General features: G+C 41.3%; 1 protein-coding gene across 5 annotated transcripts in view; it reads left to right on the top strand.

The window, feature by feature from the left end:
* Positions 1-492: 492 nt before the first annotated feature.
* Positions 493-25,050, top strand: part of gabrg2 (gamma-aminobutyric acid type A receptor subunit gamma2) — a gene marked incomplete at both ends in the record, with an annotated part of 66,682 nt that continues 42,124 nt past the window's right edge. For 3 of the 5 annotated variants that reach the window (XM_080435240.1, XM_080435238.1, XM_080435239.1), the window contains 4 exons: positions 493-549; positions 7,023-7,243; positions 10,706-10,788; positions 16,174-16,311. In XM_080435240.1, coding sequence (XP_080291366.1) covers positions 508-549; positions 7,023-7,243; positions 10,706-10,788; positions 16,174-16,311 — 484 coding nt within the window. The remainder of the gene's footprint in view (positions 550-7,022; positions 7,244-10,705; positions 10,789-16,173; positions 16,312-25,050) is intronic. The other 2 variants (XM_080435237.1, XM_080435236.1) reach the window with 1 other exon arrangement.

Below are 25,050 nucleotides of genomic sequence, written 5' to 3'. Positions count from 1 at the left end.
ACACTTGCTCTATCGATAAATGTGTGTAATCTGTGTTCAAGTCAAGGTGCGAGTTTGTCCATAATGTGTTCAAATGTTACAATGTTCATGTATGTGCCAGAGAATCACCATGTTTACTCATTTATATCCATAATAATACTTTTGTACTTTTACTCAAGTAAATTTTGAATTCCGGACTTTTACTTGTAACAAAGTATTTCTACATTGCAGTGTTGATACTTTTACTCAAGTAAAACATTTGAGTACATTTCCCACCACTGATTCCTCTTTTGCTTTTCTTTTTTCATCATTATCGATAGTGAAGCGGTTAGTGATGAGGACAATCATGGCGATAACGATGCAGATAATGACGATAATTAATCTTCGCGGCAGCAGCAATAATACATACGCTCCCTGAAATCAATACGCAATAAAGCAGCAGATATGGCATGACAAGACCACTTAATCTCTAAAACAGCCTCCTTTGTTCCTTGTTTTGCAGTCAAGCCGACGGTGATACACACGGATATGTTCGTCAACAGCATTGGTCCGGTGAACGCTATCAACATGGTGAGTAACACTGAATTACCAATAAGTATTGTTGTAGAGCAACATTGCAGCTTAGAGGCTTATATAATGCGCTTCTATAAATGTTACATAAAGAAATTAAATTCAAATCGGGATCTGAGGGTTATTATTAAGTATTGTATAGCAGTGGTTCTCAAAGTGGGGTCCGGGGACCCCCAAGGGTCCTTGGGGGGTTCCAGGGGGTCCCCAGCAAAATGTGTAACATAGAATCACAATAATTTTAACCACTTTAACCTTTTATATTTTGGCTATTCAAAAATAGCAGAGATACAAGCTCATAGCGCGGCACCGAGTGCCGCGCTATGAGCTTGTAGATCTGCTATTTTCGAAAAGTCGTCTGATATATTTTTAGATGGGGGTCCGTGGCCAAATACATATCATTTTGGGGGTCCTTGTCATGAAACAGTTTGAGAACCACTGTTGTATAGTAAGGTATAACCTAGTAATTTAAGTCTTTGAATGGGGTTTCTGTTGATTATCACAAAGGGGACAGCTATTCTTTCAGAGAAAAAAAAAAAATAGCTGTCACTTTAGACATTAAAGGAGTAGTTCACCCCAAAATGACTTATTTTCTATCAATTACACACCCCAATGTTTTTATTTTTGAATTCATGGAGATTTTTTCGTCGCTTTTTGTCGCATTCCTAAGCCAATAATTTGATGACCGGTGGAGTCTCCATGAATTTCAAGGCTTCATGGGGTGTATAATTGATAGAAAATAAGTACTTTTTGGGGTCTTTAATGTCTATGTTATAATGTTGGAGTAATATGTAGGGGCAAACCTGATAGCCAAGTGGTTAGGGCGCATACACACCCCATGGATGCAATGCCCTGATCAGCGACTCCCCGGTTCCATTCCTACTGGCTGAGTCATTGTCATTTCCCTTCTCTCTCTCCACATTTCCCGTCTCTATCTCTACTATCACTGTCAATTAAAGGCTTAAAAATGCCCAAAACGATAATAAACGAGAATAACTTGTTTTTAAATAATAATAGCAATTATATTAAAGTCTGTGTACCAATTCATACAACATATATTTATACAAATGAATAAAAGTTATTTTAGTATTCTGATGTTGTCATGTTGAAATAATACAATATTAATGTATTCACTTGTTATACAGTATAGATTTTATTCACCCTAATCTAGTCAAACTGTGCTGAGTACTATTGGGTTGATAGTTGAACGTGGTGCTTTAAGTGCAATGCAATGAAACTGATGTTTGTAAAAAGAATCGGATGATGGGTGAAGTTTCTCTATTACACTTTATTTTAATGGCTATAGTCACTTGATATAATAAACACAGATGACTAATATGAATGCATCTGTACCTGCTATAAGTCCAGTGCCTAAGCTTTCTGCAGAATTGACAATTTATCATAAATTACATTCGATTTCTTACTTAACACATTGGGTACCAGAGGTTTATTAAAATATTATACGTTGAGTGCCTGCATTTCTTCCATCCACTTGCGTTATACGTTTCGTGCTGTAGAAGCCCCGACGCGGAAGTGCATGTAAACAAAGCGTGCGTGCGAGACGGCGGAGGGTCCCGACTAACGCTTGGAACAATAATATTTCCAACGCGATCCTCCATTGCAGCGTGATCGCCGATCGAAAACGGCTCGTTTCCACCACGTTAAAAAGAAATGGAGATATTAAGCTTTTAGTCAAGGAGATAACATTGAAAACGCCGACCGGAAGGATTTTTGACATGGAGCCACATCCAGCCTCTTCTTCTCAGAAACTCCTTGGGTGATGTCAAAGTTTCGTTTTAGCGCCCCACGTGGGCCACTCGTATAAAAATAGAATTGGGTCAAAAACGGTCCGGACCGTTTTCGGCACTTCTCGTTTGGATCCTCAAAAACGGTCCGGACCGTTTATGGCACTCGATGTGTTAAGTAAAAGTATCGATACCATGGCCCAGACGGTTGGCGTAACCGTCTGGGCACCTAGGCTGGTAAAAGCGAGTATTTTATACTCCGGGTATGTTTATGTTTGCTTCTGAGATGTAGTAGAGTAGAAGTATACAGTATCATAAAATGGAAAATACTTGAGTAAAGTAAAACTACCTCCAAATTGTACTTAACTCTTTGACTGCCAGAGTATTTTCATAAAGTACTCCCCCAGTGCCAGCAATTTTCGTGTTTTTTTATTTTTATATTTTGAATTTTTCTCATGAAAATAATTTAAGGGCACATAATATAAAGACCCAGCACAAATCCGCCACTAGAGTGCAGCACATGACTGCTTGATCAGGTCGTTAGGTCTCTCTCACCCTTCTTGATAGATTAGACAGGGAAAAACATGAAAACGGATGTGACGTTGTCCCAGATTGTTTTGATCGCCAAAATTACGATGTGAGACACGACGGCGATGACTGATCGTCACCCAGACCATAGATTATAGAAGAGAAACTGTCCGTTTGTCCGTCATACCGTGTGAAAGACCGTTTATTTACCTATTTTGGACGAAAATGACTGGGGAAAAGAATCAAAAACCGGAAACGGAATCCAGGTCATGAAACCGGATGTAGATGTCCGTGAAGTAAGTGGAACACGAGAATAACATTGAATATTAAGCAGCATAGCGCAATCAGAGATTAAACAATGAACGCGCGTCCAGCGCGTCGAGCGCGTCGACGGCCAACTGGACAAAGTAGCACTTGACGCGTTATCGCGTCGTCCGCAGTCAAAGAGTTAATGCAGTAATTGAGTAAAAGTGCTAAGTTTACGTTCCACCACCGCCAAGCGGTGAGGAACAGGCTCCATTGTCCTGAATCCCCCGGGAGGTGCCGTTCACATGAAAGCCTCATGAACACACCGTGCTACACGCCACCCCTTATCCTATTTCTAGACTTTGAAGACGAGAATACAGGTTAGCGTACCGGAGTTAAGCTGCATCCATGCTAAAAATAGGCTACGGATAAGGGGTGGTGGTTGAGGAGCGAGATTAGAAGAGAGAAAAGGAGAGAGAGAGAGAGAGTGAGAGTGAGAGGGAAATACACAGAGCGAGCACTGCAGTCAACGTGCGTCACAGAAGGGTCGCATCGTATTCTATTACCGTCTCACAGCTCTAGCTGTCTGATATTTCCAATCACGTTGCAATTCGGCGTAATAGAGGCTATGTGCGTGACATCATCGTACCCGGAAGCCTACAGAGTGGCAAAAAAACTATTTTCTGGCCTTGACAGCCCATACATCCAAACAGAAAAGTCCTATATGATTGTATTAAACGATGTTAAACTCACCAACATGGAAGCTGTACGTGTACATAAAGCTTGAATTATCCTCTTTCTATCTGCAAAGTTTTTGTTTCATAAAAATCCACCGTAGACATGTTATGAGCTACTTTCTGTCAATACATTCCGTGCAGGTGATTATTGTGTCAGAGTTTGGAAGCGCTCGTTTTCAATAACCCAACGTCCCGCTGCCTCCTGCATTATGTGACATTTAGAAACAGGTGGTACGCAGGACCGTTGAGTGATTTCCAATGAGCGCTTCCGAACCCCAATGCTCCATGCTGCTCAATGTTTTGCCACCCAGTCTAGATGAGGGGGGCGTGTCCCGGTGGAAAAGTGATGCATGTGCATACTCTCTATTGTATGCTCTATCCAGTGGTATTCTGCACAACGAGTACTTTTACTTTTGATACTTTAAGTACATTTTGATACCAATGCTTTTGTACTTTTACTCAGGTAAACTTTGAATTCCGAACTTTTACTTGTAACAGTATTTCTGTATTGGTACTTTTACTTAAGTAAAATATTTTCCACCACTGCAATAAATGTGTAAAATCTAATTTGACTCAGTCTGTGCGTCGAGCTGTAGTTCATGTATCTCGAGAGGCGCTTATAGGCAAGTGTGTGGCCATGGGGAGCAGCCGATGGCTGTGCGCGTCGAAGATCATTTATCACGTAAAGAAAAACAAGCGTTCTCCAGTCAATGGCTGTCTGGGGGAGTTCAGAGAGGATCATTGTTTTGATCTGCATGCTTCTACTGTAATCACATTCAACCCATACATAAACAGGAAGTGTGTGGGTTTGTACTGTACAGTATCTGTTCACACACATTTATACATGGTCATGAATTGTGTGCACTATGTTTTACTATCTTTGTAGGTGTCAAAGGTCCTAGTTTTGGACTTTTGTTTTGTCTCCATGAGGAAAAGTATGGTTGGTAGCCTATGGTTAAAAAAAAAGTTAGGGTTACAGTTATGAATTGATTCAGGTTGGGGTAAGGATTAGGCAATTGGGGGTTATGTTTAGGGTTAAGGTTATGGTTAGATTTAGGGTGAGGGATCAGGATGTTGAGTTTAGGGTTAGGTTATGGTTAGATTAGCTGAGCAGGTTGAGTCAAAATGGCATTTTTAAAGAAAAATCGTTTTTGTATGTAACAATGTTCTGCCTTATATGCACTTTGTAACTGGCTGTTTTCCCATTATCTGACTGCACTGGCAGTGTTTATGTCCTTTGTACAAGGCATTCTTGTACTTCTGTTTATGTGGACATAAATAAATATTTCAGTGTGTGTGTGTGTGTGTGTGTGGGGTGTGTGTGTGTGTGTGTGTGTGTGTGTGTGTGTGTGTGTGTGTGTGTGTGTGTGTGTGTGTGTGTGTGGGGCGTGTGCTCGCACATGCGCACATGCACGCGCGTGTGTGTGTATGAATGTCATGTACATGTGTGAGCAAGTCCTGCTTACGATCGTACGTTAGCGTCAACGCCCGTTTGCTCACATGAAAGGGTTGATTGATTGCTCTGCTTTCAGATGTAATCAGCGGTGCTGCCCTGGCTGCGCTCACGCTAAATCACATGACAAATGCGGTGAGGACAGCAGATTGTTTGGAAGAGGAAGGGATTATATTGGATATTGGAATAGAGCGACGGTGCCTGACGGAGGGGGCGGGGCGGGTTATGGGTGCATCAAAGCATGAACACCACTGTGAATTATTATTTTTTAAGATTATCCTTTTTCATTTTCCACTTTATTCCACAGTGACAGTGAGTGGAGACAGGACAGGCGGGAGAGAAAAAAGCCTTGCATTTCAACTGTCAAATTTCAACCTTCAAATCTCGTTTAAGGAGTTTTTTTGGTGCAGATTTGGGCTTTATCGTTGGACTATACACTGTAAGCTTTGCCAGGAAGTTAATGGCTCTTCCCGCATACAAATCCCCTGACTTTCTCCTTACCCTGTTCTTCATTGTGTGAGCCACCAGGCCGAACCGTTCCATAAATATCAGGGAATAAATAAGAAAGACTGACAGCTCTCTCTCTCTCTCTCTGTTACCTCTGCCTCTGTTGACAAGACTTTTGATCCTTCCTATGGGCTTTGCAACACAGTTCTTGGGAGGGGCAGAACACGAGAGGTTTTGTTGGACTGAGGACAAAGCATTTCAAGGGTGTTGTTGTGAGGTTAGATAATACTGTAGTCAAACAAAAGGAGCTAGCAAATTTCCCACCTGAACAATGATTTAATTTTCAGGTTGAGGGCATCCGGATGGTCTCTTTAGCGCGGACAATGGGATTTCACAGCTGAGGAAAGCTGTGGACTGAGGAAAAGGCGCCCCCGAATTATTATTTCCGAGTCAGGTTTCCTTTGTCGTCTGTTAAGTCATCATTCCCATAGCTGAGTGATTGTTTAACACTCTCAGAGTGCTTTTAGAGTTTCGGTTTCAGTGTTGTCATTTCGCTGTGTGTGTGTGTGTGTGTGTGTGTGTGTGTGTGTGTGTGTGTGTGTGTGTGTGTGTGTGTGTGTGTGTGTGTGTGTGTGTGTGTGTGTGTTCTAATCTAATCTCAAAAACTATTAGGCGGATCAGCATCATTCTTGTGCACACTGCCAGCAGACGAAGGACTTCAATTACTGAATATTTACCCAATCGGTCAATGACAATAATGTCATTTTTGTAAATTCATGATCGCAGAGCAATCGTCACTCCAGGGTATGTTTGAGATATGCATCCCGATGGACTGGAACTATAACCAAATGGGTGCAAGCTGTCCATCCAGCTTATGGGACCCATCTATACTACTTTGCTCCTGTCCCTTCGGCTCATGGGATATGCCGGTGCTAGTCAAAGTGTGTGATGGCGGCCATTTTGAATTTCAGGATTTTCCCTTCATGCAATTCCTTAAAACTTTTTTTCTTCTCATTCAGGACACAAAATCAGTTGAGTTTGTTTTCGTTGCAATTAGTGTGAGGTTGACTGCGATAGTGCATACTAGATGTGGCGAGCCCTGTTGGTACGTGAACGCTAGTTATGCACAGTGATAAACCTTCATGCAGACATGCAGGCGGACGTACTGTATGCTGAGGTCCACTATTGCGTCATTTTAGCTCACATGGACCCCAGCAGTAGCCTGTCTATGTATGCAACACCTAGAGACTATGAATTGCCCTTTTGCCATTTTAAACGACTAATTGCTACTTCTACAATGTCTGTTTTCTCCACCATCAGGAGTACACCATCGACATCTTTTTCGCCCAGACCTGGTACGACAGAAGGTTGAGGTTCAACAGTACGATGAAGGTGCTACGCCTAAACAGCAACATGGTGGGCAAAATCTGGATTCCCGACACCTTCTTCCGGAACTCCAAAAAGGCAGACGCCCACTGGATCACCACACCTAATCGCATGCTCCGTATTTGGAACGACGGCCGAATACTCTACACGCTGAGGTGAAACATTAAGAAGGCTTTTTGTATGCCCCGCGGCATACAGACTAATGCATGTCCTACGGGGGCCGATTCTCTGTGGAGCAATGTAAGGCAACAATCAATCTGAATGGATTTTTCTCCCCCAAATAGCATAGTATAAAGACTATAAATCAAACACTGCTAGATATCTTTAAGACCCCATGGCAGCATCGCATACAGACTATAACACAAGCCCTGGTAGATATCTTTCGGACCCTGAAATAGACGCAATTAAGCCTCATGCTAGACATTCTATCTAGGCTCTCACGACCCACGCGTACTTCAGAAACTATGAAAATAAATAGAAAATAAATGGGATAACATGTCATTTGCCGTCACTTAAATAACTCCTACTGGAATCCAATTTAGTTTAAGCCTCTCTAGCCGTTTATAGCCGAAATGGAAATTCAAAAATATATTATATATTATTATAATAAGACATTTTAAAATACATGTTCATGAACAGCATTTTGATTGGTCAAAAAAAATACCTTCTGGTCTTAAGACAGGATGACAGCTTCTCAGCTTTTACCGGGCAGAATTACAGACTGTCTGTAGCATTCGAAGACACAATAGCCCATGTACATTATACAGCACAGTAGGCCTGTCCTCGACTAAGGATTTAGTTGAATCTGATTGGCCTGATTTTTTTTTTTGCATGATTCGACTGAGATGCAGTCGACTGCCAATCTCTCAGTCAAATCATGCAAAAAAATATGTTATGCAATAGAGGAACATTCCATTTGGGCTGTAGGGGTGCTTATTGTCTGATTTAACATATACTTGCTTGGTTTCTCCCAATACATAATGATGTATATCCTATTTTTGGCAAACTATTAGTTAATTAATATAACAAACTAGGCCAATCTCTGAGTCGAATAATTCAAATAATTTCATAAGAGAAATTCCACTAAGAGATTGGCAGTTGATTCAGACACCCCTCGACTGATTAGTCGACTATTCCCCAGTACAGTGTATTGAAGACGCTGACACAGACTAGAACAGGGGTGGGCAACTTTGATGATGGAGAGGGCCACTATATTTACACACTCACTCCAGAGGGCAACATTGCATATACTGTCGGGCCTGTTCTAAGTCACAAAAAAGTAGCAAAAATAGCCGATCTACAAGCTCAAAACGCGTTTTGAGCTGCTATTTTTGAATTGGAGTACATTTACTCAAGTTCTGTACTTAAGTACAATGTTGAGGTATTTGTACTTTACCTGAGTATTTCCAATTTCCAATACTTTTACTTGTACTCCGCTATGCCTCAAAGGGAAATTTTGTACTTTTACTCCTCTACAATTATTTGAAAACTTTAGTTACTAGTTACTATATAACACAGTAAGTAAGTACTTTCTATTTTTGGTACTTTGAGTACATTTTGATACCAATGCTTTTGTACTTTTACTCAACTACATTTAGAATTCCAGGACTTTTACTTGAAACAGAGTATTTCTACATTGCAGTATTGATACTTTTACTTCAGTAAAAAAATGTAGTACTTTTCCCACCACTGCTAAATAATGCAATTGGATTGGTACTCTGCTAAAATACTTCCCAACCAGGCTACTTAGATGTTTAGCAACGTCTCACAAGATGTATCATCTTCATTAGGAGCCCCATTAGCTGCCAAGGTGACTAGTCATGCTGACTGCCTTCCTAGGGTCCACAGAAACACAGAGGTATCGGTGCACGAACATACACACAGTGGTGGAAAAAGGACTCAAATGTTTTACTTCAGTAAAAGTATCAATACTGCAATGTAGAAGTACTCTGTTACAAGTAAAAGTCTGAAATTCCAAAGTATAAAGGTATTGGTATAAAAATGTACCAAAAGTAAAAGTACTAAAATGTTTGAAAATAGCAGATCTAAGCTCACAAAGCATCGCAATGCGACGCGTTGTGAGCTTGTAGATCGGCTATTTTCAAATAGCCTAGGTATAAAATAGGGCTAAAGTGGTTAATGTATGTTTTATAATGTAATAATTTATACCTGAAAAGTAACTAGTAAATAAAGTTTTCAAATAATTGTAGTGGAGTAAAAGTACAATATTTGTCTCTGCGATGTAGTGGAGTAGAAGTAAAAGTATAGACACTTGGAAATACTCCGGTAAAGTAAAAAAGTACCTCAAAATTGCACTTAAGTACAGTACTTGAGTAAATGTACTTAAGTTACTTTACACCACTGTATACACATCTCTTTCTGATTTCTCCTGAGATTTCTAGATGGTCTACAGCTTTGGCATTTATTAGTGGCCAGAGATTTGTCCTCGTGAGCGAAACAGACTGGCATTTCTTTATGGCCACTGACAATTATACTAAGTGCCTCAAGGCTCAGGTCCTTTGACCTCAACCGGGGCAAGGTGGAAAAGGGTGCCGGTGACCAGGGGTCGAGGGTGCTATAGAGGTGTTCATTACAGAGACATTTTATTATCACCCATTTAACGTAAACCGCTGTTCCTAAAATAGAGCTGATCCAGTCTGCAAAAATGATTATTGTTTACCCAAAAATACCTTATTTTACTGAGATTTTTCTTTTGGAGATTTTTCTTAATTATTAAATACTTTTACCAGTGTTAATTCAGCTGAAACAGGTACTGTAGGACTTTGGGACCTTGTTGTAATGTTAAGCTGGATTCATACGCGGTCGTATGAATGATGGTGTGCCGCGGTAGATCGGCCTGTTTTCGACGCGGGACACTGTGGTACAACGAGATATAAACCAGGCCTTAAGTTAAGAGTGCATCATCAATAATAATAACGTAGAGAACCGTAAGAGACTCAATCAAGCCATGATGGATGCTCTCCCTCACAGAACAACTTCATTAGTTAGAAGGAACTTGGAGTCCAACCAACGGTTAATTAGGACGGCCGCTCTGTCTCACAGCACAATGATACATGACAGTAGCCAGTGCATGGATGGGTAAAGTCAGTTAAGGTCACATTCTCATTAAGGGGGGGGGGAGTCTAATGACTTCAAGTGTCCTGGAGTGTGAAGCTTTGGTAGAAAAACAGAAAATGCCATTAATTGGAACATTAATTAATAATGCATGTCCTACGGGGAGCTGATTCTCTGTGGAGCAATGTAAGGCAACAATCAATCTTGATGGATTTTTCTCCCCCAAATAGCATAGATTATGTGTTCTGTGTTATATAGCAACTGCATGAATTGTTATTGCTGACGTACGTTTTCATATTAATACCACTTTAACCCCAGCATGCCTGTTCTGGGAGGAACATTCTGCAAAAATAGCCATTAGCCAATCTACAAGCTCAAAATGGTTACTTTTTTGGCGAAGAGATTTGGTCTAGACAGGAAAAACGTGGTCTGACTACAGCACCTGTAACTCAAGTCTGTTTCACTAAGACGAGAGGGTTTAAGTGGTTATTATAATAATAATAATTGGCCCAGTGGATACAGTATTGTCTTTGTATTTGCAGGCTGACCATCGATGCCGAGTGCCAGCTTAAACTGAACAACTTCCCAATGGATGAACACTCATGTCCCCTGGAGTTTTCAAGCTGTAAGTCTCGCCATATGCTGATTACACTTCCTCTCTCCGCCTCCATCTATCTCACATATGCACACACACACACACACACACACACACACACACACACACACACACACACACACACACACACACACACACACACACACACACACACACACACACACACACACACACACACACACACACACACGTGTCATCATTATACAGTAGGTGCCATTTATCAGAAATCATGCCTGTTTTTGCTACTTAGGCTTGTCCCTGATTGAGTTGAATTCGCCATTTAAAATAAAGGTTTTGTTAAGTAATTGGGTAGGCCATGGGAAAGTTCACACCTTCAGAAAACGTTTATAATTGGTTGTGTCCGTGTCTAGTCTTACAGTCTACTGTACAGACGATATCAGCACTTACATTTACATTTAATTTAATCTTTTAAATCATCAAAAAAATTTACAATTTGAAAATATACTCCAAAACATAATCCCACTACTGAGGTACAGAGGAGTGATATTTTTAACTGGATCATATTAAAAGGAACTGCACACACTTAAAGTCTTCATATTGCATATCTCAATGAAATCAAACAGATTGAGTTTGAGGGCGGTAGCTTTAATGTTTATCGGCAGTCCAATTGATGGGTTCAGAGGTTTGACACAGCAGCAGAATGAGTAAACTGCTACTAATGGACTCAAAAAGCTGAACCTAATGAAAAGGGACAACTCTGTGTTAAAAAACGGGGGAAAAAAAGAGGATGGTATTTTGGGAAGGGTTACAATTTTCAAGATGTTCATCCTTTACCAAGGTTGTTGTAAAATGTTCCGTATTAAGGTGGAACTATGTGGTAGGATGTACACACTTTTCCTAAATAAAAAAATGTAAGGGAAACTTGCCACAAGAACACTGGCCTTTGATGCATATTTCAATTCATATTTAACAGCGGTCTGTGCACCCTACAGTACAGTATTTACAACTGCTGTCGCAAGACAAATTTCAGCGTGAGCTGACAATAAAGTATTATCGTATCGTCTCTCTCCAAATAAAGGGGAAAAGCTGGGGACATGAATAATATGTGTTTCCTGTTTAGATAATGCTGTCATCAGTCAAACATAAACATCAGCAGAATATCACGACACATCAGGAAAGACTTGCAATGTTTAGCAATCTCAGCGCTGACGGATGGGAGATCTCGTTACGGTTTGCGTTTGGAAAGAGAGAACAGAGAAAACACAGCACCGGGGTAATTAGTAGGGCGAGTGTGCTAGTTCATCACTCTCAAACCAGAGGCCTGTGAGTGTTAGATCGGTTGTTGTCGGGCAGAGATATTGAAGATTGTGTAACCGGAACAATTAGATCACCTTGGAACGAATTGATTCGGTTGTATCCATTTTGTGAAAGTGTCTGTTTAACGAGTCTAGGGGTTCGAATTCGCCACGGTGCCAATGTGCATTCAGTTTGACGGAGCGTCTGTACGAACACGATCGGCCGTGTTCAGGGAGGCTGGGGTGGCGCCTGTCAGCCGGGGGATGTCGAACAGGAGGAGTAAGACAAGACGGAGGTGCTATACTTCCTCACTGGCAGGCAGTTAAAGTAACTAAGTGCATTTACTCAAATACTGTAGTACAAGTACAATTTTGAGGTATTTTTTTTTACTTTACTGGAGTATTTCCAATTTTCTGTACTTTTACTTCTACTCCACTACATCTCAGAGGCAAATATTGCACTTTTACTCCACTACAATTATGTGAAAACTTTAGTTACTACTTACTTTGTTAGATATAGATTATTATTACAAAACATGCATTACCCATCTCAGCCCTATATACATTTCGGCCATTTGAAAATAGCCGATCTACAAGCTCACAATGCGTCGCATCGCGACGCATTGTGAGCTTGTAGATCTGCTATTTTCAAAAGATTTTGTATACATTTGAAAACGTCAAATTGGACATTCTGCATAATGAGTACTTTCTACTTTTGGTACTTTAAGTACATTTTGATACCAATACTTTTGCACTTTTACTCAAGTCAATTTAGAATGCCAGACTTTTACTTGTAACAGAGTATTTCTACATTGCAGTATTGATGCTTTTACTCAAGTAAAGAATGTGAGTACTTTTCCCACCCCTGCTAGCAGGTGAGACAGTAGGATACAATAGCAGTGACAACAACGCAGACAAGCGTGGGGAGGAATTTGTTAGCATAATGACTAAATTGGGCGGGAAAAAAGAGTCAAAAATAAATAAATCATTGGCTACGCTAAATTGAAAAAAAAAGAGAATGTGTTTGTTTGTCAAAGTCATATTATCCACCATACCTCCAGCTCGGCCGGTATTATTCTGAAGTTGTCTAAGACTGCGACAGACCCACAAGGAGCCGTTCTTCCTTGTGAGGAGTGGATTAAAAGGGTTCATTTATGCTAATGAGCTTTGCCAAGAAAGCTACAGGGCAAAGGCACCACTGGATATTCTCCAGAGAGAATAGCTTCCTAAATAGCTGCAGTGCAACTACAAAGAGAAAGGGGAAATTGTGGGCTCAAAAACAGGACAAGAGAAAGGCATTTAAAAATGGATGAAAAGCACAGATGTTTTTCAGCACTCTTGAAAAATCTGTTGATGTGTCAGTCGAGCTCAATCTCAGAGATCAGCGGGATGCGGCAATTCACCATTTGACATGATTTTCTCGGCGCATGCTGAGAATTGTGCTTCTTGTCGGCCCAAAAGGATGGCACTCTTTTTTTAATACAATACTTCACACGAAGGCTTTAGCTCTTGCTGCGTCCGTGCACGCCATCAGAGAAGTCATTTTTTTTGCGCTGTTACAATTGCGATGAAATTCACGACAGAACGGCAGGGACGCTTTTGTTTGTTTTGGGTTGATGGGACTTGGCACCACACTCAATTCCCTGACAGACTCTCAAATAATTCCAAAAGCAGTGAATAGCTTCATTTATCTTCGACTCTTCCTCATGGGGTATTTTTGCGTGATTACACAAACTATGTAGACGTCCTTTTTGTTTGTACAATTAACCACACAGTTAAATCTGCTTTTAAAATGTCCCTTGCAGCAGCATTATTTTTAACCCATTAAGACTGGGAATGCATCTGTGTTATGCGTTCCCTGTCTTTATACTTTAGCTATGCAATCCGGTGCCACGCTATGAGCTTGTAGATCTGCTATTTATGAAAAAAATTGAAAATTTGTGCAAATCTTTGAATATATATATTTTCACATTTTGGTAAAGGAAGGGAACGTTTTAACTCAAATCTCTGCTTCTGGGGGTCCCTGGAACAACATATTTGGAGATCGGGGTCCATGGCCAAATACATATCATTTTGGGTGGTCCTTGAAATTAAAAAGTTTTGTTCCAGGGATCCCCAGAAGCAAAGACTTGAGTTAAAATGTAGTTAAAAAAATATATATATATATTCAAGGATTTGCACAAATTTTCACGATTTTTCAAAAATAGCAGATCTACAAGCTCGAGCTTGTAGATCTGCTATTTTTGAATGGCCAAATACATCTTAAAATGACACAGATGCGTTCCCGGTCTTAGTGGATTAACAGAAGAACATCCAGACACTGTGTCCTAGACGCACTGGCAGACTAAAGGGGCAGAATGCTTGATTGGCTCACCGGCTAGCTAGGCTTAATGTGGGTAATGGGCATGGGATGCCTTCCATCCTCTGCGCATCTGAGGTCCAACATTAATGTGGTGTCAGAGATCACTTCGATTAAAAAATCTAACAAAGAAACAAAAGAAACAAACAAAACAAGACATTACAGTGAAGTGTTCGACAGGGAAAGTTGATGTGCTTTATGTAAACCAACTCACTTGGCTCTCTGGCTGCAAACAACAGGGGAAAATGGAGTATAGTAATCGTCCCTGGGGGAGGGGGTTATGATCACATTTTCTGCATTCACCCCAGCAGATGGCTTGCTGAGATATGGCTTTTTGATGAGCGCTCTGTGGGGAGCTGTTAAAGAGTTTACTGGACACTTTCGTAGATGGGTGAGCCGAGGTTCGAACCGGTGACCTTCGAATTGCCAGAGGCCCTCTCTACACACTCAGCTAGAGATGCTCCGCAGAGCTGCTTGGAATTTAATTCTATTGTATTGTTTTGTTCTTGTCCACTCCACTGAAATCAAAATAGACTTCTCTGGAAATCGTTTAAATTCAGGACCACTGCTGATGGCAGAGGTTCTCACTTTTTATTGAATTTACTAATATATCCAGTCGCAGTAATAACTAACCTAATTGCCAATTTCCGTTTCTTGCAACATAACGTGGTGAGAACAAAAAAGTAATTGAATAGCCACAGGGTATATTGTACACCTTTTTCATGGATTAATGTGTCTTAATTCTGTCATCCAAAAAGAAGTGTCAGTGGCATAAAATCCATCAGGCTCTTCTTACCGCATCATACCTGCATGCTCCCACTGTGATTTGTTCGGTGGGATATTGTAGGCATTGAGCACATTATCCTAATGGTTTTCAACAAAGTCAATCAAATGTAATCCACTGGTGAAACACTGTTTTTTGTTGTGATTCCTTAAATCTTAACTTAAAATGTTTTCCACTCTCTGTCTGACTTAGTTAAAGGGATATTTCACTTTCCTCAAAAAATTGGGTCATTTTATCGTCTACTCAGGCTTTTGTGAGCCCCACGGACAGTTTTTAAGTTGCTTGATTCAGTATTTAGACATTTGATATTAGTTTTATCAGACACGCCCCTTCCTATACAAACCCATTATAACTTCAAACTCCATTTTGAACATTTTAGATTCATCAAAAACACCCGTCCTTGGTTCTGGTGACTCATCCTGGCCTCCTAATACGTGAGGGGCCGTGTTTTTTCGGTTTGTACGGGGGCGTGCCTGATAAAATGAATATCAAATATCTAAATACTGAATCAAGCAACTTAAAAACTGTCCAGGGTGCTCCCAAAAGCCTTTTGAAAGTGAAATATCCCTTTGAACACTGAGGATGTTACTGTGCTCTAGAGGAAAGCTGTGAATTTGGCAAGGCGCTATGCGGTGACCGGAGTGACTCATCATGTCTGTCTGTCCAGTGTCTCATGTTGATTTCATGCTGTGAAATAGCCTTGGGAACCTATGGTTTCCGAAACACGTGGGCCATAGGTCAGGAGCCTATCTCCTGTTTACATATTGTGATGTTGATATTCTAGTGTGTCAGGGACTTGCACCCAATCCAACCCTTGATGCTGAGTGCCAAGCAGGAAGGCATTATACTTTCCTTTGGTGTGACTCGGCTGGTGATTGAACCCCTGACAAAACAATATGACACCACCATTATTTACAGTCATAGCTTTCATATTATTTTTCATCCTGTCCTGCTCTGCTTGTTGTATTGTGTTCTGACTGGTCTCATCCATCCAGACGGCTACCCCAGGGAGGAGATTGTGTACAAGTGGAAGAGGAGCTCTGTGGAGGTTGGGGACATCCGCTCCTGGAGGCTCTACCAGTTCTCCTTCGTTGGCCTGAGGAACACCTCAGATGTTGTCAGGACCGTCTCAGGTAAGATCTCCGTCTACTGGGCTTACATCAATTAGGCCTAAATTACATTTGTTTTAGGTTACTTACAATAGATGTCACATGGGTGTACTCCACTCGGAGTAATGCACACTTGATATTATTTGAACAATTCAGATATAAATGGTTTAATTCCACCCATCTTGTACTCCCTGTCGGTTACACGTGATTATAAGATTCACTTTCAGATGCTATGGCTGTGAGCTACGACCTTAATTGGGTAGAAAACTTGTAAATGTCTCATCTTTCCATATAAAATGTCCCTAGTGTCACACATAGTACACACAGCCTCTTTGGTATGTATATTGAACAAACTCCTGTCACAGTATCGCCTGATGCTCATATTCAATTATTTATTTGCCCTTATACCTGCTGCACCAGAGAAGATAAATCACAGCATAGCACACCGTAGCTTCAGCTTGATTTGATTTGCAGCGAGGGTATTGCTGATCAAAGAAAAACTATAGGTGTGATCAAACCCTGAGAGAGTCAATTCAAATTAAATCTAGACTAGTCCGTACTCTACAGTTCTTTCCTCCACAAACACTCTTATGTGGTGACTATTCTCCCCTAAATTAATTATACCCTATATTTATTCTTGGCATGCCCTAACAAGAGTGCATACTGCTGGATTAAAAGACTGCACTGTGCAATAAATAAGAAGGAGAAATGTGCAGGGATATAATCTATTGTCTATTGGCTGGACTCTACTAGCTAATGACACAGGAATATGAATGTTAGTGAGAAAAGAGAAAATTGCTGCTTTCCCCTAGACAGCATTCACAGCGGACAGAAATGTATTGCTTTCTCACATGCGTGCGTGTTTGTGTTTATATTCATGAGTATCGCCTGATTTACGCTTGGTTTTGCGCCGGTGTTTTGCACCTGAAAATCTACAAACTCACAACGCGTTGTGTTGCAATGCGTTTTGAGCTTGTAGATCAGTTATTTTTGGTGCGAGACTGCGAGACCGCAACTAAGCATAAATCACGCTTAACGTATGCGACGTTGTTCAGTGCAATTATATGGAAATGAGGCTTAATGTAATCTGGGACCTCCCCGCTGCCTGTGGAGAGGCACGTCTGTCAAGAGACTTGCACCTTTTGGCCAAAACACAAGATTTATCTTCATCAGATCATCCATGTCTGCCACAGGGAACTGACAGAAGGGCACAACAATGGGAAATTAATGCCTGTCGAATCAAATGTTCCCTCGTAAATTCTATTGTTTAATCACTCGCACACATGCGCCGACGTTTCGGAATTTATGTGCCCACAGTTCAAGAGGCATCTTCACAGAAGAAGGAATGCAGCTTTATAGATGTGGGCTATTACTACCTCCATACTGTAAACATGGCAGTAATTTTCCATTTTGGCTTCACTGCACAGTTGGTGGAAATTGTGAGAGATATTCAGTCAATTCAGACTGTTCACCTTAAGTGGATATTTATCAAGGGAATGGTAACAGTTTTGTCTCTGTTCCTTCCACCTCTGAGGGCCTATAGAAATTGGTGGTAATTGGTTGCACCAGAAATTCTGTAGTGGGATTAGTCTAACAATCATTGACAGGTCGGTACATTGTGGCCCCTACTGTAAGTACACATTACTATTCACTGCTTACATTTGTGAGAAGGTATTATAAGCAACAAGGCCTGAGTAAAAGAGTGAAGAATATACCCCAATCGTGGAGGTACAAGTTCAAGCAGGTTTTCATTCCAACCAATCACCAGACTAGCCGGACAGACGGACAGAACATCTGTGTACATTTGGCCCTCCGTGGCGTATATGATTGGACAATATATTTGGTGGTTTGAAGTGTCTCGGTTTTAGTCAACTCTAACTCTGTAATCAACGAGGAAGCTTAGCTGAGAGTAATGCTGTCTGACCGACACATTAGGCTGTTTAATGAGCTTTGCAGGGTGACCTATAGCCTAGTAATGTGTATTGTTTACAGTCAACCTAATCTTTCAAGACAGATCCCCCCCCCCATTTTTTTTTGCCGATGGGTTTCCAGATTGCAGTCAACCAAATTCCATTGGCTGATGAGTCCATTGCCTGATGTACAATAGTCGGAAGCTAAACAGCAGTAGTCTCTTAATTGTTAAAAGTTCTGCTGAAGCAATCCAGTGCTATACAGAAGTGCACATACATAATGACCCATTTCCATTATTCAGTTTTCAAACAATTAGCAAAAAGTGCCCCCCCCCCCTCCTGCTGGAATGCAGTGTCTGATAGAGCAGAATGCTCTGTTTATTTTAGTTGTCAGCTAACAAAGCGAGGCGCTCTCTCATGCACGTGCACCGTTGCTCATCTGTCACGCACGGCTGCCTTGCCTTGACAGCTGTTTAGCCTTTATGCACACATAAATAAGCACACTCACACAGATGCGCACATACACAAATTTGGGAAAGAACGCAAGCCTATATATGCACACATTTATGGGCATGCATATGCACCCATGCAGTCCTGCATACACATTCTCTCTCTCTCTCTCGTTTGTGATAGGTGCTTGTCATTTCTCCTGGGTGCTTTAGCCCCGAGGCACCCACAGTATCGGTGCCCTTGACTGTATCTGTGTTGATCAACACAAGGGATTCTTAAAGTGGAAAACATGAAAGACTAAATCATAGGGAGAAAAGCAATCTCTGGCGGCTGGCTCTGACTTGTCTTTTGGTCCATTATCGATCTACACGTTTAAGGAATCTCTGTATGTACTATCCTTTGCATAATCTTGAGAACCGTTCATCCGATCGACTTCACACTGAGGACCCAAGGGAAGTGCAGTGTTGAGTGCGAAGTCGATGGAATGAGTGGTTCTGGATAATGCCACAAGCAGCCTTTCTACAGGTTCTCAACAACGCTGTAAACAGCCAAGACATCGACAACCTCCGAAACGGGCATGCGCTCTGAATGGCCACTCCCTGAAGGAGAACTGCACTAGTTTACATAAAACAAACATCTGATCTCTTGCCAGACTAGAGAGAACCTGATGAGATGTAATCTTACAGTCCTTTCGGATGTGTCCTCCTTCATGACTTATGAACATCAGCATCTGTCTGCGAAACAGCCAGAGAGAGGTTCGAGGTGGCTTCACGCAAATTTGCCGAGCTGCCGGTATACAGTATTCATAAGTGGTGTAAAGTAACTCATTTACTGTACTTAAGTACAATGTTGAGGTACTTTTACTTTACTGGAGTATTTCCAATTTCCAATACTTTTACTTTTACTCCACTACATCTGAGGAAAATATTGTACTTTTACTCAACTACAATTATTTGATAACTTTAGTTACTAGTTACTTTGCTAGTTATTTTTCAGCCCTATTTCATACATAGGCTGTTTGAACATAGCCGATCGACAAGCTCACATAGCCATTCTACAAGCTCACAACGTGTCGCATCGCGACACGTTGTAGATCTGCTATTTTCGTTGTAGATCTGCTATTTTCAAACATTTTAGTACTTTTACTTTTGGTAGGCTACTTTAAGTATATTTTGATGCCAATACTTGTGTACTTTTACTCAAGTATCATTTTGAACACAGGCCTTTTACTTGTCACCACTGGTAAGCTACGCTTTAAAACGTACAGCTGCAACTAGAGGGACCTTGGGCAGTATTTTTTTGCCAGAATCTATCACAGCCCCATCCATAACAATACGATTCATTCGACTGCAACAGATTTGAAGGAGCACTGGGAATGATAGGGAGGGCTACCGCACGTCCAATGACTGAAGTTATTGAGTCACGTTGTGGTTTGAACCATTGTGCCAGGTGTGTGCGGAGATAGCTTAATTAAAGCTTAATTAAAACTGCCACACCGTGACTTTTTCCTCTCAGAGTAAATAGCATTGTACATACAAGGGAGCCACTTATTTGTCAGAAGTGAATGAAAACGAAAGTTCAGCACTGCTCATTGGTGTGATGAATTAATTCCACGACTCTTGCTGAACTGGGTCAGGTGAAGGCAACGGTGGGAAACGCAGATATAGTAGTAAAAAAGCGGGACAGCCAGGAGAGCGGGTGCACAGGGCCTGATGCAGACAGAGGTGGCCGTGGCGGCCCGCCAGAGGCATGGATTTCCTGTTTATTCCACGAGAAGCAACGGCCGGCCTGTCACGGTCCTGTTTTGTCACAACATCATTCCAATGTGTTCCGCCTTACTTAATGAACGTGTTCCCCGTGTCATTCGTTGGACCAAAAACAAAAAAAAGAAGGGAAATTATTAATATTGACGGTGCATGAAAGAATAAAGAGGTTTTCAAATGAAAGACATCTGCGGTTCAGCTACAGATGCATTTCCGTGTTTTCTTTTCTTTTGTTTTGTTATCTTTGTATATGTCTGTTTCCATTTGCATGTTGATTCTCTCGATCCGCCGTGTCGGTTCTCATCAGGGCATCTCGCAATGCCTGGGAACCTTTACCTGCATTTGAACACACATATACAGTACTGTAAGAGAAGGCAGTGGTGGAAAAAGTACTGAAATTCTTTACTTAAGTGAAAGTACCAAAACTGCAATATAGAAATACTCTGTTAATAGACTTAAAGAACCAAAAGTAAAAGTACTAAAATGTTTGAAAATAGCTGATCTACAAGCTCACAACGCGTCGCGATGTGATGCGTTGTGAGCTTGTAGATCGGCTATTTTCAAATAGCCTATGTATACAATAGGGCTGAAGTGGTTAATGTGTGTTTCATAAAATCATAATTTATATCTGAAAAGCAAAGTGACCACACACACACACACACACACACACACACACACACACACACACACACACACACACACACACACACACACACACACACACACACACACACACACACACACACACACACACACACACACACACACACACACACACACACACACACACACACACACACACACACAGTGACCCTGAGAGTGACCCCCTCCTTCCCCAGACTCCCTGCTGTGTGTGACAAGTAAGGAGTCTTGGAAGGACGCAGGCAGACAGGAGAGAGAGACACAGAGGACCAGAGAGAGAGAGAGAGAGAGAGAGAAGTGAAAGCAGGACAAAAGGATGTGGAAGCCATTGCAGACGTTGCATCTGAAGCACTGGGTTAACACTCCTGTGAATGTATTCCAAAGTTAACCCCCTCAGTGACAGGGTTAAGCTGGCGTGTACGGAGCCGGGCTGGGCCAGCACCCATCTGCCAGCCTGGAGAGATCAGGAGGGATCAGACTCCGAGACGGGGGGGGGGGGGGGGGGGGGACAAGGGGTGGGGGGACAAGGGGTGGGGGGTAGTGGGGAGTGTTGCCAGATCTGCTTATTATAATTTCCCCACAAGATTGTATTTGAAAATAGCCGATCTACAAGCTCACAACGCGTCGCATCGCGATGCGTTGTGAGCTTGTAGATCTGCTATTTTCAAATAGCTGATGTATATGTTAAAGTGCTCATGTGGCCCATTAGTCGCTTCTTTTGGACTGGTTTTCCTAGACTTGGTTGCTTGTTTCTCTCACAGAATCTGGCAACACTGGTGGTGGGTATTGGCAGAAAGAAAGGGAGTGGGATAAAAAAAAAAGGTAGAAGAGGGAAAACAAAAGAAAACGGCTAGAAATTGGATACTGAAAACACAGTGAAATCCTAATCCCAACTGTAAGTGTTAGTTTATCTCTTCTGTGTGTAAACATTGATCTGGGTTCAAGGCCATTTCCCCTAGTTCTCAACCTTTATGCGTTTTCAGTCCAGTTTAGTCATTAGTTGTAGTCCAAAAATAGTAGTCTTTAAACCAATTAAATTAGGATTAAATATTTCTGTCATATAACAGTATAAATATAACACATTTTGAAGATTCAGATTATGATAACACAATAAAATGTGCCTATTATATACACACAATCGTGTGTTACAACATCATTTTCACAAAATACTGCATGTTCAGAAAATAGAATAATAACAAACACAACCAAAAATGTCTCAATAGCTTATTAACCACATGACTGGTACCCTGTATTTTTTGCCTTCTGATCTGTCTTTCTAAGTAATGCCACTGACGTACAGTACCCCTTGGGGAACAGCAACCGTTTTTACATAGCTCTATGACAGCGACAGTTCTGAAAGGCTGAATTTCCCCCATTTGTTTCACTCAAAGATGGGTCAATATATGAATTGTAGGTCCACACCAGTCTTTTTGATGGCAGTTATGTCAGGGCCAAAAACCTCTAGCTTGAACTTTAAAAGGAAATAGCAAACCCACACATTGTTTAATTGAAGTGACCAAGAGCTATACGTACACATAATACTGTCGTTCACTGTTTACAACTCACTACCTTCAACAGCAGAAACGACACACCTCACACTGTAGATTCACATCAGCATTCAATTCCAGAGCCAGAACATCCAAAAATGACAGCAATACAGCAACAGCTTCACTCACATTAGTATTTACACAGCATACAACACAAGCAGCAGCAGCCAAAAAAAAGAAAGAAAAGAAAGAAAAACAAGGTTCCTACCTTGAGCCATCTTCTACTTGACTTTACCAGTTGTGTAAGTGATGGCCAGGGTCAAACTTTGGAACCCATGGACAGAGAGATAGTCCACCTCTCTCTAGCTCATCCTCGGATGAGCCGTGTCGCAATGCGACTCGTTGTGAGCTTATTTCTGTTCCCCCCAGAATAGGCATGCTGGGGTTCATGTGGCTAATGCTAGGCAGCTAACATTAGATGGCTAACTCACCTGGAGTTTAGTCTGTCATGAAGATAATTTACTTTTCTTTCAACTGTCACACATCATGTGACTCAGCTGTTTTCACTCCCTGACAACACTGACAACTTCCATGACTTCACATTACAAGTTGTTTATGTCACTCTTTTACTTCCAAATATAACAGAGCTTGAGCCAAACACCCAAACACTCTGTTTGCAGCAGGTGTGGTGGGTAAGGGGGCGGGGCAACCGGCCTGAAGCCTGCTTGTAGGGAGTGTGTACCAATAACCTGCATTCACAGAGTGTCTACTATCTCTAGGGAGTATCTGACAATAACACCTTATTTTGTGTCTCAATTCACTATTTTGCTATTTATTTTTCCTTTTTGAAGACTATACTACCCTTGCGGATGTCGCCCCCAGATGTTAAGCAAGCACACTTTCGATCAGATGAACAAATAACAACTACTGTAAGAGAAAGACTTTGTCTGAATTGTATAATGTTTATTCAATCGTACCAAACAAAGGGAATATACAGTCAAAGTGAAATAAGAAAAAATAAGTCATCACACTATTGGCAAATCAATGGAACTGTAGGTCTGCTATTACCTTGTATTATTTAAGATAGCTGTAACTTTGTTTCAACAGGATAATAAATAAATAATAATAATAATGTATTTATTTATTGGCACATGTGAGTGTTTGAGTTATATTACTTTTCTTTCACCTAGGTGGAAGAAGAGTAATTTTTAAAATGCTTATGATGATGCAGCGCCATTGCGTCAGTCTTTGGGGAAGAGCCACGACTGCAGGGTCTATTTTACACTTTCAGTTGCACAACACTCAGGACTTTGCCGATAGCACAAGTATGAATATCAGTACAGTAGCACTTTATTGATCCCACAGTGGGAAAAATTACTTTATCGCTGACACCACATACTGTAAAATGACACAATGCACAGAACAAAATACATAATCTATACAAGAGTCTCTATCCGGTAACATAAATGATACCTGAAGTAAATAATGATCAGTGTCTACTGGGAGGCCGCGATGGGAAGCCACAGCGAAAAAAGAAGTAGCGGAAGAGCTTAAGAATAGCACATACTGTAGTAGAGGCGAGGCGATTCATCAATACATGGATAACCACACAGTTTTTCTTTCCAACTCCATTGGCAAACCGTAGGAAAAGAATGTGCCCAGATGCCATTTATATGTCTCCAATAATATTTACGTCAATTATTATCGGAGGGGAACTCTCTGTTTGAATCGGCCATCTGTCAAGCACATTAACTGAATAAATTATTTGAAAAAGCATCATTTAGAGAAGGGCACGAGGCATTTCTCCCAAGCGTACAGGGAATCAATGCCATTTGCCTCAATATTATGCAACAACCACCCCGCCCCCCCTCTCCCCTCTTGCTATGAATCATGGGATGGTTTAAGCGGAACATTAGATCTGGCTAATTTTCTACAGTATCTGCTTATCAGAGACTGTGTGTTCAGTTCTGGACCTTTCACCTTTATTACTTAAGTAAAGGTATCAATACTACAATGCAGAAATACTCTGTTACAAGTACAAGTCTGGTATTCAATTTACTTGAGGAAAAGTACAAAAGTATTGGCATCAATATGTACTTAAAGTACCGAAAGTAAAAGTACTAGAAATCTTCCATTTCGCATTGCGACGCGTAGTGAGCTTGTAGATCGGCTATTTTCAAATGGCCGAAGTCTATATAGGGCTGAAGTGGTTAATGTATGTTTTGTAATCATATTTTAAATCTACAAAGAAACTAGTAACTAAAGTTGTACAATAATTGTAGTGGAGTAAAAGTACAATATTTGTCTCCGCCAGGCCGAAAGGCATGGCGAGAGAGTATGTTTTGCACCCTGTCCGTCCGTCCGTGTGTCCGTCCGTCCGTCCGTCCGTGTGTCCGTCCGTCCGTGTGTCCGTCCGTCCTGTCCGTCCGTTAGCAGCTAATCTCCGGCACCGTTGGCCCGGTCGCTGTGAAACTGTGCACACACACTCCCCTGGATACCAATTCAGAACCT

This window comes from Gymnoscopelus braueri (assembly GCF_963280865.1).
Source record: "Gymnoscopelus braueri genome assembly, chromosome: 8".
Classification (NCBI taxonomy): domain Eukaryota; kingdom Metazoa; phylum Chordata; class Actinopteri; order Myctophiformes; family Myctophidae; genus Gymnoscopelus; species Gymnoscopelus braueri.
This window is presented reverse-complemented; position numbering and strand designations above follow the sequence as displayed.